This window comes from Octopus bimaculoides, chromosome 4, assembly GCF_001194135.2.
Source record: "Octopus bimaculoides isolate UCB-OBI-ISO-001 chromosome 4, ASM119413v2, whole genome shotgun sequence".
Taxonomy (NCBI): domain Eukaryota; kingdom Metazoa; phylum Mollusca; class Cephalopoda; order Octopoda; family Octopodidae; genus Octopus; species Octopus bimaculoides.
In genome coordinates this window covers 114,684,055-114,700,565 of record NC_068984.1, presented here as the reverse complement: position 1 = coordinate 114,700,565, position 16,511 = coordinate 114,684,055, and the positions used below count along the sequence as shown (strand labels likewise).

Genomic DNA, 16,511 nt, shown 5'->3' with positions numbered 1-16,511 from the left:
TATATGTATATATATATGTATGTGTGTGTGTATGTTTGTATGTGTGTGTTTGTCCCAACATCGCTTGACAACCGATGCTGGTGTATTTATGTCCCCGTAACTTAGCGGTTCGGCAAAAGAGACTGATAGAATAAGTACTAGGCTTCTAAAGAATAAGTCCTGGGGTCGATTTGCTCGACTAAAAGGCGGTGCTCCAGCATGGCCACAGTCAAAAGACTGAAACAAGTAAAAGAGTAAAAGAGTAAAGTCAAAAATAATCATCATTTTGATGTCCACTAAAGCAGGTTTTCTATGATTGGATGCCATTAACACAAAACTTCAAGTTTCCAAATAAGGTAGTATTTCCCCAAGGCCAGACATGTTTTTCCAGAATATTGAAAATGAACAACACTACTTGTACGAGAGATTCATTTACAACTATCACACAATATCAAGACAAAGAGACACCCATACACATTATATATTCACAAATGCACACACACACACACAACAGGCTTCTTTCACTCTCCATCTACCAAAGCCACTCACAAAATTTTGGTTGGTTAGGGGTTTTAAGAGACAATTGCTTAAGATGCCATGCAGCAAAAGTGAACCCAAAACCATGAGGTGAAGAAGCAAATTTCTTAACCACACATCCACGTCTGCACCAATAGTCACTTTCAAATAACAAAATCCAAGAGAAAAAGCCATCCAAACTATCTTACCAACTCCTGAACAATTTGAACAAATATATCCACATTCCAAGTTGTCACTCCAGGTGTGTCTTTTTCTTTATCACTGTTCCAATTTGAATTCTGAAAACAAGCAAAAGTTGAAATGACATAACATTACTAATATTTGTCTCTTCCTAGATTAAGCATTTTAAAACAGGGCTAGAGTAAGCATCTCACAAGAAACTTGATACATTCAAAGCAGAGCACTGAGCACCCAACCATTGAGGATAAAGAAGTTCTTATGATTTAGTATTTCAAGTGTCTTATTTCCTGAACATACAATTGGACAATGGCAAGGGCAAAACTGAGTGAAAGCCAATTCCACATTAAATTCCTCCAAAAAGGATTATGTGCCAACAGAGTCCATCTTGCTTATAATGGATGTGGCCATTCCAAAAGTAATCAAAAGAGAAGTGGCATCAAAATTGGTAATATGTCTTAATTACTGCCACAGTGCATGTCATACAAACAAACACTGTAGTAAGGAATATACAAAGTGTTCTAGAACAGACATGTATTTTCAGAGAATGGGTAGGGGAAGGTTGTTACCAACTACTGGTTTTAACTGGTCTGATTACATAGGATATTTTGGTCAACTTCTGTGGTGATAAACACTGAAGATGAACCAAGCCATTGAAATCCCTCTTTGTGGTTACTCAACTGCCAGGGAATAGCAGCCAAATCTCTCAAACTATCAACTATCTTTAAAATTTAATTTACATTAGACAACCTATTCCCAGATTATATATATATATATATATATATATAATGCTTAAGAATGTCTAAGTCATAGGGCTGGTTGATCAGAACTGACTAAATATAAACTGTCTAAAATCCTTGCATCATATGAAGCTCGTTTGTATATTCAAATAAATGACTATGAAGAAAAAATGTGTACAATTATGGTAAAAGTCAATTATCTATCTACCTAGACAAATATTTTGGAACAGAATTTATTCTTCAAATGAAACTTACCTGGTCAATTTGACCACATGGATTTTTGGCCATCATCCCCATTACTTTAGCTACAGATGATGGCGTTAACTCTTTTGGACCAAACTGTAAAAGTGTATTTCGACATTCTTCCACACTTAAAAAAAATAAAAACCAAAAAATTACAAATTAATTGAACCATGTATATAAAACAAAACCTGGCAGTTAAAAAAGACAAATAGAAACAAGATATCTTAGGTAATTATTAACATTCTTCAGGACACTGAATCTTTCAAGCAAAATGACAAAGGACTGGGATGCCTGGCATCTGGCCGTGCTAAAGAAGACCCATCCTCCACAGTAGAAGTGTTAAGGCTTCTCCCCCTGGTGAAGAGGATTAGCCTACAAGAGTCCTGTGCCAGCGCAAGGTAAAAAGCACTCATACTGGTGCCGCATTAAAAGCACCCAGCACACACTGAAGTGGTTGGTATTAGAAAGGGCATCCAGCTGTAGAACCCAAGCCAAATCAGACTGGAACTTGGTACAGCTCTCTGGTTTGCCAGCTCTGGTCAGACCCATGCCACAAGGAAAACGGACATTAAAAGAGGATGATGACTGTGTTTAGACCAGGTGTTGGCTAACTTAGGTCATCGAACCCTTCATGAAATCATTAATAACTTACCAACTCCATCCGGAAAACTTCTAAAATCAAAAAGTATAATTAATACAAAATTTCTTGATTTAAAAATAATTCTTTTGTATCATTACAGCTTTTTTCATAAGAAATATTTGAAGACATTTAATGAAAATCATCATTTAATATCTGCTTTCTATGCTGGCATGGGTTGGATAGTTTGACAGGAGCTGGTTAGGCAGAAGACTGCACCATGCTTTGTTGTCTGTTTTGGCATGGTTCTTAAAGCTGGATGCCCTTCCTGAAACAAACTACTCTGCAGAGTGGTACTTTACAAAACTGACACATTATTTAGCTAGAAATAAGTTTTAGTTTCAAATTACCAAGCTCTTCTAAATTCAGTTCACTAATAAATCAGCACTCTTAATGCTCAAAATCATTTCAGGTGTTTATGAACTACTTGGATAGACCCACACACCCACAGGGGTAAATATTTGCTGACCTCTAGAACCAAAAAAAGATGAGATAAGATTTCTATAAATAAAATTGTTTCTCACAATACTTTTCCATTTCATTTTCAAAATCACTTCTCTTCAGGTTGATTCAATCACATTAATATAAAAACTATAGCCATTCTTTATATATTCCAAATACATGACATATTACTAAAGACTGAAAACATTAAGATAAATAATGAAAGCAAAATATTTCCACAATCTTCTCACCTGCTTGTACAAGCACAGCCAGCTTCTAGGACCATGTCTGCTAAGGAGGCTTCATTCTGATGAAAGTAAATTTAACTTCATTAGTTATATAACGAAAAGTAATCAATAGATACATCAGAAAATTTATTATACCATGTTGATATATTCAGTTATTCTCTTAATTAGATGAAAATTCATTTTCATTTGATTCAAACTGTTAGAATTGTTGAACAGATATAAAGCTTGGTATTACTAGTATTATATTGGGAGTGCTTTCAACAGTTTTGTTGTCATTGATCAACATTAATGTCAGATTGAAACTAATCAATTTCTGATTAGCACAATAATGCATTTTATTGAATGTAAAAAGGTAAGAAAAAAAATTTGTTTTTTGTAAATTAGGAGGTGGGTTGAATAAACACAAGTCTGTCTTGTAAGCAGATTTCTTCATAATAATGTGCTAATTGCAATTTCAATTACATTATTATATTTGAGAGGAAAAGAAATTGACAATAGGCAATCCATTTATTTTACTTCGGCACAGAACTAAGAGTCGAGAGGTCAAACTGATTGCATTGGCACAAGCATGTTATTGGTGATTATTTTACCAGTCGCTGAAGACTGAAGGTCAAAAACCCTAGTGAGATCCAAACTCATAATTCAAGAGTAAGAAACTCAACATTAATATATGCTCTGGCTCTTTACAATTTCCTCCATTTTAATGAACAATTATAATATGCCAGTTGTTTCAAATTACAACATAACAATTGTGAACAACTTACCATTGATACAGGCATGGTGAGAGTATCTGAAAATGTATCTAAACTAATATCTTCTGTTTCTGGATACAGTAATGGACTTAAAACAACAGGAACACACGCCCTAGGAAAATCTAAAGACAAAAAAAAAAAAAAATATTAGATACTATATCACAACTAATAAAAAATTAAATAAGCTAATATTAAAATCCATGACTAATACTCTTTTATATATCTGAAGTCATAAGCAAAAACATGTACATCAAATGAAATATATTGTTCAATTACAAGAAAAACCATAGTCCAGTATTATAAGCCAAGCCTAACAGTAAAAAAAAAAAAATGAAAGGCAAAGACAACTTTATTGCATATGTTCCAAAAGAGAAAAACTGATACAGTATGGCAAACCTTTAATCCTTTTGTTACCATGTCTGTTGAAATACACTGTCCGATATTTGAAACCCAACAAATGAAAGGTTTCAAATTAACACTTTAAAACAAGTTTGTTTCCTAATAGCAGGAGCAGTCTCAAGTGGATTAGTATCAAAAGGATTAAGTAAGTAATTAGTGCTAATTGTCTTCCAAGGTCCATTTTCTGCAAATAGAGTTTGTTGCTACTTTACACATACTGCATTAATTATCTCATGATAATTCTTCTCATAATATCTAAATCTCCTGCGTAATCATTAGTTGTTAATTCACCAATGCATTATGATCAGGATAACATTCAGGTTTCACATCCATCTTTCAATCTAAGGGATTAACCCTCTTGATACTAACACACCTGAGACTGGTTCTATAATATAAACTTGCTACTTTAAAGTGATCTAAATTAAAACTTTCCATCAAAATTCCATGCTAATTTATGTGCCAAACAGCAACCAAATAACGACAAAATTGTTTTACGAAGTTCTTCATTATTTTCAAAATTAATTGAAACAAAATTAGTGCATTTCAAAAGAAATACAGTAATGAAAGGTTACACAACTTAATTACATGGACAAAATAACTCCGCAAGTTCATTAAGTTGCTTTCAACTACCGTCAGTTTTTCCAACTACATTTCACTCTTATTCAAATTCTGAAAGGTTTCAATTGCAACTGTTAAGAAACTACTTCTAGGTGCAAACTAACACACAAATTACATTCTAACTCAAAAATATGCCGTAAACATTTTAAATAAATGACTTCCATAAAAATGATAAAACTTACCTTTGCGTAAAGTATTTAGAAATGCCTCTTTCTGATCAGCTCCAATTCCAAGTTGATCTTTCCCACGAACAAGATGAGTTAAAAGAAGGTGTAGTCCCTCAATAGCAATGTCTTGTAATCCACCTTCTTGCCTCACATTAGTATCTGTTAATAAATTGAATTGCCAATTTTAGTTGTAAATAAATAGGTAGAATTGAACTAACTAGCAGAGAAAAAAATTATTAGTTTTTAATATCACTAGGAATTCACACAATGTATTCACACACAATGTTTTCATATTCTATTACTGTAAGTCCCAAATGCAACTAAAAAGACGAGGAACGAACAAATTTTCCCTAAATCTAACACATGCAACCCTAAAATCTAATTAAAAATTTTCCTTCAAAATTACACCTTTTATAAAATTTACCAACATTTTTTAAAGTTTTACAAATATGCTCCTCACATGCACTAGCATGAAGAACCAAAGAACTATCACTGCTAAAATTGATAGAAATACTTTTAAATGCATGAACATTAAAAGAAAGTATATGCTATAAGGGAAAAAAAAAATGAAAAACAGTTGTGAAGAAATTGATATTCCTTATTTACTAAATATACTTTTAAAAAGCTAAGTACAAGAGGTTTTAACAGGTCTACTGATCAATGAAAAGAAATAAAATCACGACCAACACCCACTTTGTATTGAATTGAAAGTAGGAAAAAAAAGTCTTTGAGCTACAAAGTGGATTACAACTGAATATTCTCCAGTTGTTTAGATGCTAGCCTGTAACTGTATTTAGGTCATGAGCAGCAATAAGTACAGTCTCATATGTACAAGTCTCTCCAAACCAAAGAAACAGGAATTTTAGTTCAGAAGTAACTCAAATTTTTTTGCAATCTAGGAATATGAATGTATAGTTCAAACTTAATCTATATCTTTTTACTTATCCTAAGCTGTCCTTCAACTGTATGAATATTTACTACAAAAAGAAATAGGAAAAGCCTTCAATATACAAACCTGCATCTACGTAAGATCGCAATAAATCAGGTAATTTCTGTTTAACAAAGTTGGCCGCGTAATTCTGAGTATCAGGATTGGACGAATTCAACAAAGCCAAGCCAAATACCACCTCTTGCACTCTGGTCAACTTTAAAACTTTACTCAGTTGTGGGAATAACTGAGGACTTGCTTTCAAAGACTACCCATGGAAGAAAAAAAAAAAATAAAGAAGTTGACATTAAAAAAAAAATATTAAAATATTTAAATAAATTCAAGATGAAATAATTGATACTTTATTTCATAAAACTAAAGTATTTATAGATTTTCATCTTCCATATAATTTATATAAGATTTTACTCGTGAATAGAAAGTTTTGGGAGAGGGACTCATTAACTGTAAACTTCAATATTTACAGATAATCAAAGACTATCAAACAAAATTAATTTCCATGACATCAGAAGTTTTTTTAGCAGAACTGTTTTAAACCAGATTTAATTTATTAAAAGATCAAATTTGCAACACAAACCTTTTGATGTTGTAATGGATTGTCAATAACGTAACAAAGAGTTGAGACAAAATTAGGTTTACTGAAGAGAGTTGTGAACTCTTGTATCAAATACTGGGTCTGAAAAAAAAAAAAATTATATTAATGATATTTGTGAAACAATTTAAAACATATAGCAATTAAGTAATCAATATTTATTATAAGAGTTTTCATCAAGTAACCAGATGCTATATACTGAATGGAGAAAACATTGTTAAATTCTTGTTTTTTTTCCCTCAGGGTGTTACTACTTGCAACTGCAAAAGCCTTTAACACTCAAATCTTGCACAAACAATCCCATGAAACAATGCCAATAAGTGAAAAGTATACGGGGCTGGTTACAAAGGATTCTGCAAGCTGTCTCTCATTCTAAGCAAAAAGTTTACTTGGATACAAGAAACTGAGTGTTTATCTAGCTCAATGGTATGGGAAAACCTTGTCAAAGAGGTATTCCACATACATGGAAGTGAAGATCGAAAGATACATCAATATAGCTACTTTCCACAAGACCAAACAGCTGCAAGATAATAGTAACATGGAGATGGGGTACACCTTTTTTCCCCCCGTTTAGTGAGACACCAGCAAAGCAGAGATGTAACCCAAATTAAAACTGAATAACGATGTGAAAGTTTCCATCATAGAGAGAGGTTATACCACCTTCAACAAGCCTGACGATGCAAAAGAGAATTTCTAAAGTACTTTACAAATGACTATAAGAAGTGTGTCCCAATGAGGCAAACAATATAAATGCAGGATTTCTACACCACACTGGACAAGCAGAAACAAGTAATCTGGTAACATCAGCAAAAAGTGTGGCAGGGAAATACTTCTGAAATGGAGATTTTCTTGCTTTATGCTCTCAACAGTCATTACCAACATCATTAATTGGAAGTAAGATTGGAAAGTGTTCTTTATGCACCTCTGAGCAAAGTATTGACATCTAGATATCATAATTATGCAGGACAGAGGTAATGTACACAAGTGATGAAAGGGTATGCAACATATATCACCAAATGCTTCAATGGAGCATAACCTTCAATGGAGCATAACCTTCATAATAGTTTCTAAATGGAACAGGATCAGTTGGTGGAAAGGACGTGTAAGCTATTCTGGAAAGAGCTATGCACAAGGCTCTAGATTCATGGTTAACATCAAAAACCAAGCAGTATAAATACAAGATGGTCCTTGCTTCACGGCACAGCTAAAGCTGTGCTTAATAAACTAACAAGAAAGACAAGTCTAATGCAAGGATCTAGTCATGCTTCACTGTTGACTCAATGCAACCAAGCTTGCCAGAAGTAACTCCAGGCTCCCAGGAGTGTGAAAAATAAGAATGACTGTGGGACATATCAAAGGATTTTTTTTTTATTTGCTGTAGTGGAGGGAACCCTTGCAAGAATATTGTCCAACACAACTGAATGAGAATATTACAGCCGAGGTTCTACCGGACAATGTAGATTCAAATGAAACATACAAGGATAGTGTTCAGTCTCCAATATATGTGGGATAAATAAGGGGAAAGATTAAAGCATTGTATGGTGTCACTGATACTATCAAAGACATTCAACAAAGTAAACTGCTGAGACCTACTGCATGCAGTTAGGTTTGGATGCTTAAAGTTCACTCATATGATAGAGTTTCTATATCCTGGCATGAGGCTCAGGTAACACAAATGGACTCCAATTCTACATTGTCTTACGTTACAGTGGGAATTAAGCAGGTCCTCATGCTATCACCAATGTTACTTTCACTTTATTAGTGATGCTCAATAGGATGTTCTGTAACACAAACAAAAACATAGACAGTCAAGCCCTGATGTTAAGCTTTCAAGGTGTTGCACATCAAAACTAAAACAAAGACAACATGTTAATGAAAGAATAGTTGTTTGCTGACGACTGTGCACATTTCTCATAATGCAGAGAACATGCAAAAGTTGGATGCTTTTGAACAATACAGCCACAAAATTCACATTGAAAATTAACAGCCATAAGACTGAAGATAATTACCAGCCAAGTCCTGACTCATGCCAAGGGTTACAACCTAAGCTCATCACAATCAAAAGACAGGAACTGGTAGCAGCAAGCTACTTTATCAATAATGATGGTACACAATGAGATTGATTGAAGGTCAGCTCAACATTCCAAAGATTGAGTAAGCAGCTGTGAATATCAAGCACTAGTCAGTCTAAATGAAGTGGGAAGTAAACCAAGTAATAATATTAGCCACTCTATTACAGTTCAAAGGTATGGATGGGAAGTAAATGGATGTAGAGAAAATTGTATACATTAATGACAAGACTCTCAATAGAGAACCTGAACATCACTTGGAAAGACAAAGCCAGAAACACTGCCAATTTCAGAAAAAGTTAAGCACCATAGCATGGAAGAGATATCAAAACCTCTGATCCTTTAATATGTTCAAAAAGTGGAAAGCACTCAGATGTCAAGATAAATACTCTACTCACAGCTGCCCGGTGAAGAAAGTGGCTAAACATGAGATGGGACATTGATACCCACAACTAAATATAGAAACCAGTGGAGATCAAGTCACTTCTGATATGATTGAGGACATCTCATATGGACAGTTATCATTGACCATCAAACTGCTTATGATGAAGATGATAACTAGTGGCATAAAACAAGCAAAACAGCTTCAAACAAATAGAAACTATTACCATACTTGCTGCTCACAGCTCACCCATTGCTCAACAGTGTCCCTATGCACTTTAAATATTTAATTATTTCAAACATCAAAATATACAAAAGTTACCTATTAACTTCTCTTTCCTTTGAAAAGACAAGCTAATACTCAACACCTGATTTAACATTTAAAAGCGGGAGTAACAATGTTCATGAAAAATTGGACAACAGCTAAGGTAAAGTACTGTGTAATCTAATTATAGTAAAATATATACAAGGGAAAAGCAATGCAGTACTAAAGACAGAAGAACAATGTACAGACCACTTAAGATAACATGGCCATCTAAAAATGTCCTTGAAATGTAATATAATCCTATATTGTAAACATTGAGAAAGCTCCACCACCACTTCAAAGCACAGTATCAGCTAAAGCTCCATATAAGGAGCATTCTGCACATTAAACTTTAAACCAGCAAAATTTGATCCAATCATCAGTCATGCAACAGCCACTTTTCCATGCTTGCATGCGTCAGACAGATTTGACTGAGACGTATTTTCTATGAGTAGATGCCAATTATCAACCCTCACCTGTTAACAAGCAAGGAAATATTTCCCCCTGGCCAGGCATGTTTTCACAGGATATGTTGGAAATGCGTAACACTGCTTGAATAACAGTGACACTCATAACTATCACACAACATTAAAACATGGAGATGCAAACATAGACATACATATGCAATGGGTGTCTTTCAGTTTCCATCTCTCAAATACATTTACAAGGCTTTGGTCAAGCAGAACGAAGGTGCCATACAGTGGGACTGAACCTAAAACTATGTGGTTGGAAAGCAAACTTCTTAACCACACAGCCACACCCGCACCAATTAATGTTCTACAGAATCAAACAATGCCATTTTGATACAGCTTCCAAATATTAACACTAATAGAAAATATACAGTTAAATTATAGAAACAAAATATATGGTACACAGTTTTAGATTTTGCTTTTCCATCTTGACATAGGTTAAAAACAAGCCTTTTCAAACCCTTTATGAAGTATTTGTTCTTAGATGAAATCCAATTTGTTCAAGTTTTTGGCTTACCTCAACCATCAACACCCAAAACTGCCACTCAGCTGCATCCACTTATTCTAGGCTTGTCCACACCAATCACCTCACTCGCAGGGTTTATCTCTAAGAACTTTTTTTCAAATGATTTGGGCTAAATTCGGCTCAAGTTTATACTGCACATCCAGCAGATCATTCAGCTTGTTCCTCTCTACGAAACAAGTATAGGTTCTTTCACTGACACATACATTGCAAAACTTTATTCTTCATATGTTAATGTAGCTCACACAATGTTCTCAAGCAAATTGAAAAATAAAACGTAATTATAAAAACATTATCTTTTTCGTTATACTTTTAAAAAGCTGACATTTCATTATCAAAAAGATGCTGTTTCATGTAGCTTTCAGAGCTTGTCAAATTCTTTTGTATAAAGTGCTCTGCATAGGAAGTTGCTTCAACAGCTACTGACTGGACTGCTGTCATGTAAAAGGACTCCAAGGCTGCTGTTATTGCTACTGAAAAGGAAGCGTCTCAAAGTGCAACCATTTTACCATCAACAAGGAGCATTTTATCCCCAGGCTGTTATTTGGTTTTGGGCTTGTTTCAAGTAACAGGAAAATATGAAATTGCCTCATTCCTTTTCTCTGAATGCTGAATGTCTTTAGACATACAAAACCAAATATGTAGCAGTATGAGAAACGATATCACAAAATTTTTAAGTCATTCATTCTCTACTATACTAAAAGTTATTTCTGCAACATCCAATGTACAGATCGAACAGAATACTTAGAAATGCTGATCTGTGATGGACTCACAAAACCTGATTTTCAATGCTTATATTTTAAAATATACTTATCACTAGACAAAATTAAAGAATTTAGAAATAGGAATTCTTTAAAAAATATCTAATACTCAAAATCCAACTTACTTGATGGAAATCTTTTCCGCCACTCTTACCATCGCCACTGAAATCAACGTGAGAAAAGAGGCAGCGGAAAAGGTACCGATCTGCATCAGCACAGTGTACACTGGTTAGCTGTAAAGAAAAATAGGTTTCTGACAAAAGGGAGCCTTAAAGATATGGAAAATAAAAATATATAAACGAATATAATGAGGAACAAATTAGTTGTGACAATCTAAACTCCTTGTTAAACTCCTTTCACTAAGTTTTCAAACTATGAAATAACATTTTTCACTTTCCAAAAACACTAGCAATTTTTTTTTTTTTTTTTTTTTTGCATCACTCTTCTTTATTAACCCTTCTGTTACCATATTTCTGCCTTTGCTTAAAGTAATTTTAGAAATGAAGACTTTAGTAAAATAACTCTATTAAGCTCATTTGGAAATAACTCATTTGGAATAACTCATTTGGAAAGTAAATTCGCATGAAGTTTGTATCATAGAACCAGAGTCTTGTGTAGATTGGTATAAAAAGGGATTAATGAAAGCAGACAAATAGATCTTGAAGCTACCTATATATAATTTATATAATTCTTTCTTCGCAATTGTGAACAAATTTGAAACTTCAATTTTATAAAATGTAGTAATTTGCGAGACCCTTTTCTAATAAACACATCACAGGGGCACAGGAGGAGCTACCTCAGTTATATAACACAAAAATGTACTTCTTATTCCACTGACTACATTTTATCACCAGATAATTTGGAAGCAACATAATCCTCTCATCCACCCACACACACATTCCAAAATGCAGTATCAGCAAATGAATAAAGATTAAAATCTAGTTTGATAGAAGTAAGAACTAGAAGTAAACTGAAGTGGGTTGATCAGGATTTCATAGCATTTAACAGAAACTGATCTTCTATTTACACAGAAAATAATTTCTTCTCTATTCATCAGCTGTCCCACTCTAAACGTTTCTTCTTCTATAGATGGTGGTGGTGGGGGAACACAAGATTGGTAACTGGGGTAAAATGAGTAATTTCTGATTTTTCATTTTCTCCTGACTGGTTTGAAATCATTACATTGCAACTATTGCATCATTTTTGGAAGTAAAAATTAGCCTGAAAACTTGAGAGTTTGAAATAAGTCAGGTGACAGGTGCCTTTTTTAAGGAACCTCTCCTTGAATTTGGCACAATTGTAATTATGGTTGCTAATAAAATATATAGATAATTTTTTGTGTTAACAACCAACATCCTTCTTTCTGTTGGATTCCAAGTCAATATTTTCCTACACAAATGTCTAATTTGATAATTTTCAAAAAAAAAAAAAGTCTGAACTGGGGCAAAATGAGTAATGACTAACTTCAATAATTTCATCTCTTTAACTGCATAAATATATTATGAAGAGAACCACTACAACAGATCAAGAAGCTGTACAGAATATTTTGTGCTGAGTTTTTAGATTTAGTCGAGTTTCATTACTTTCATATCATGTGCTATTTTCCCAAGATCCTCAATTTAACTTACATATTTTAAATTTTTGTTGCATTTCTGATCTAAGGATGGATCTTGATGTGTAATAGGTCTTTTCTCAAATGTAATTCTGAACCGAAGAGGTAAATTGACCTTGTCTTACTCATTTTGCCCCACCTTAATTTGTTTTCTATATGCTCAAAGAGAATGGAGATAATTTTCTGAAATAGTGTTCAGATTATGTTCAGATTAGTATTTTTAAGGCATTTAGGGAAGGTCATTTACTTATCTAGTTTTTGTAAGGTAGTCGACATTAGAAAAAAAAATTTTTTTCCTCAGAGTCAAAAATGCAGTATATCTTACTCTCTGTGCTCCACCCCTACCTTAAGCATCAATTAAGATACAATAGTAACTATATATATTGTCCTCATGGATAGTTTCCTGTAACACCAGGTTGAAATTCCAAATTAAAAAGACTTTTTTTATTGGATCCTAGAAATGACAGACTAATTTCACAGTTAAGGAACGAAGATTTTAACTCGGGTGTAAAATTTATTTACATAATGAGGGTTTATTTCGTGAAAAACCTAATGAATATTTTTATTTTGTGAAAAACACAGATATATATAGATATATAGATACACATGTATAGCACATGAAAAATATTTCTAATTTGATCGACAACCAAAGGCGACATTAAAATTTTAACTTTTTTTATATTCTTCATTTTAAAACAAATTATTCAATTGAACGAAGTGTTTCCATGTTTCTTTTTGTTGTTGTTTTTTAATGGAGCTTCTAGTACAAACACAATCAATTCAATATATGTGAAATAAGGAGCAAGAGCTTAACTGTTTATACAGGTCAATCGAGTTGTTTGTGCGTATGTGCGTGTGTATAAAGTATTGCTGCACTGCTAAGTTAATATCCTACCCATGAGTAACGCAAATGAGGTGTGGGTGGGTATTCCTATTTTGACCAGGTGATTCAAGAACTCATGATCGTCGAAGAGTACAATTTTTTGTTTGTTTTTTAAGTCTTTAGCCTGATTCTTAAAATTTCGAAACTAAATACAAGGGGCAGTTATTATTTTTTTTAATGGATTCACTTTTAATAGAAAAATACATTTTATTTAGAGTTAATATAATTCGGAAGAAAATAATTGGAAAGGAAAACAAATAGAAATAAATATAACTTCATTAAAAAAAGATAAAAAAAAAAAAAAAGCAGGCAAAAATGTGTTATGGTACAGAGCAGCAGAAAATTCCAATGCAGATTTTTCGGAGAATAAAAATGACAATTTAAAAATTTTTTATTTCACTTCTTCCAATCAAGGTTAGATAAGTTAATTAGTACACACCAAATCTGGAAATTGTTTGATATATTGTAGAATCGTATATCTTCAACATATGAAACTTAGTTCAGAGGTATTATATAAATGATACACAACGCAAGGGAAATTAAGATATATATTTATTTTTTAATAACCCAAGTTCTATGCGTATGTATATATATAATATATATGTATATATGCACACATTCGATAACATACGCGTGCTCACATTATTAATTCACTTACATATTAAAAGAATTCGTTCGCCATGTTACTGGAACAAGAGTGTAATATAAAAATATTTTGGACATTATAGTAAAACTAACTACTTCGACGTCCAAAATTGACGTAGATATATAAATACAGGAAAAAATAAAAGGAAGAAGAAATAAAGTAAAGATTCGAATGAGGTAATGTGAGAATATTAAAACAAGGTATGTTTGCCTTGAAAGGATTGCACGACTACTGGGTAAAATAAACATTATAAAAGGAAAATAAATAGTCTAAGGTACGAAAAAATTGTAAGCTATAATTTTTGAAAGATTATTATTCAAACAACAGAAACTGAAATCAAATACTTACATGATTAATTTGCGGCACAATAGTCTTATAATTTTTCTTTGTTAAAGTAGCCACTGAATTACTTATTTCAGCCAAAGCAAGCGACAGCGAATCGAGATTCATATTCCATGAACACAAATAGCGAAAGCCTCAAATTACTTTGAAGCCTTCTTCAGACTATCTTAAGTTCTGAAGGTCTCGTCGAGCAACTGTCCTGTTTTAGGACCCAAATAGGGTCGACATTGGGACACCCTCTCACTGACACATAAGCTTATAGAATCTGACATGGCATCCCAGTGGCCATGTTGAAGACGTACCCCACACAATATTGAACTAATTTAAATAACACTTTTTAAAATACTTGAAAATTAACAGCAATCAGGCTCAAGATTTTTTTTTTAATTAAAGAAAGGTTAAATAAATCAAAAACAAATAATATCTTAAAGAAAATAGTAATAACATTATTAAAACTTAATCACGTGATGTATGTGCAGACGTGATGATCTACAGCCCGAGCTATTCTCTGCATTTCCTGTCATGAGTAACACTAATACAAGTTTTTTTTTTTTTTTTTTCGTTACTATCATTCCCGATTTCCTAATTTCTTTCTATTTACTTTATACGCATTTTATTTAAATATAAAAGTTTTTGTAGTTCAAAATATTTTATGAAAATTTAATTTTTATCAGCATCTATCTAAAAAAAATTCATAAAATCTATAGTAAACAATCGAATATACATTATGTAATAAGCTAAAATACCATTCTTTAAAGAGATTTTCCCTAATTATTACATTGTAATAGTGTCGTTATAGTTAATAAAAATACACTGTTACTGTTATGGTCATTTTTATTTTACCGCTATTTTGTAATTATATATTAGTTGTAAAAGTCATTCATTTGTACATGTATGACCTGATCACTGACACCATTTCACTTTGTCTTTGTTGGTCAGTTCATATCCACTGGTGATTTACTTTACTTTCTTTTTTTTCCTTCTCGTCTGTTTATTATTTTTTTATTCTTTATCCGACCTTCCCTCTCTCCTATGCATTCCTCCTTTTTCTTGATGTCTTGTCAAACTAATGAGTGGGATGTTTTCTGTGGTTCTTATACTCTATCAAATACAAAACATTTCTCATGGTGTGTTGTTGGTGGTAATAGAGCAAGCGATCTTTGCCCAGCTTCCACTATTGTTAGCATTTTATTTCTAAGGATAAATAATTTTTATTTTCTCTTTCTGTTTTTCTCCTCATGATTTGCTCTTTTCGTTTGTGAATATACTTTGTAACTAGTAGTTCGTTTGACCTCGACTCAATCTTTGCTAAATAGCCACACAGATGTTTATGACAGGAATTATATATGTAAATTAAAAAGAAAGTAAAGTTTGGAATTAATTTGGTAAAAAATTTCTTCTGGAGTTGAACATTGGTTTGCCTTGAACTCCACCTTTATTAAATTAACGAAGGGATATAACTCAATTGGACCAGTTATAACTTGAGATGAATAAGTTAAAGAGTGATGTCTGAATAGCATATGCAAAATATTCCTAAGTAATTGAAATTAACTCCTAAGTTGGAAAAAGAAAAATATCAGGCAGTAATCAGAACATTTTTAGCAATTAAGAATAAATTTCACAAAAATTAATTTATGCATAAGAGAAAATCTCATCTTTACTTGCAGGCGAGGAAAGATGACAACTATGGATATATTCCAGTCCTATTAAACTTCATCAATAAAATTGAAACTCAAGCCTATTTTGAGCAATCAAGGAAAAGTTTTAGGTGTAGCTGTGTAGAAAATTTGCTTCCCAACCATATGGTTCCAGGTTCAGTCCCACTGCATGGCACCATGAGCAAGTGTTTTCTACTACAGCCCTGTGCTGACCAAAGCCTCATAAGTGGATTTGGTAGACAGAAACTGAAAGAGCCTACTGTGTATGTGTATATATATATGTATGTATGTGTGTGTGCATGTGTATGTATGCATATATATACGGGTAATATAGTATAGTAAAGAGAAATAAACAAAATAATTAATCTAGTGGAAATCCACAGGAG

General features: G+C 32.8%; 1 protein-coding gene across 1 annotated transcript in view; it reads right to left on the bottom strand.

Annotated features, from left to right (window-relative positions):
- LOC106872123 (CCR4-NOT transcription complex subunit 1-like) overlaps positions 1-14,792 on the bottom strand; it is a 62,422-nt gene extending 47,630 nt beyond the window's left edge. Inside the window, 9 exon segments of the mRNA XM_052967370.1 lie at positions 705-794; positions 1,689-1,803; positions 3,006-3,061; positions 3,767-3,876; positions 4,954-5,097; positions 5,954-6,134; positions 6,462-6,560; positions 11,110-11,217; positions 14,474-14,792. Coding sequence (XP_052823330.1) covers positions 705-794; positions 1,689-1,803; positions 3,006-3,061; positions 3,767-3,876; positions 4,954-5,097; positions 5,954-6,134; positions 6,462-6,560; positions 11,110-11,217; positions 14,474-14,575 — 1,005 coding nt within the window. The 5' untranslated portion in view covers positions 14,576-14,792.
- Between the last annotated feature and the right edge of the window lie 1,719 nt (positions 14,793-16,511).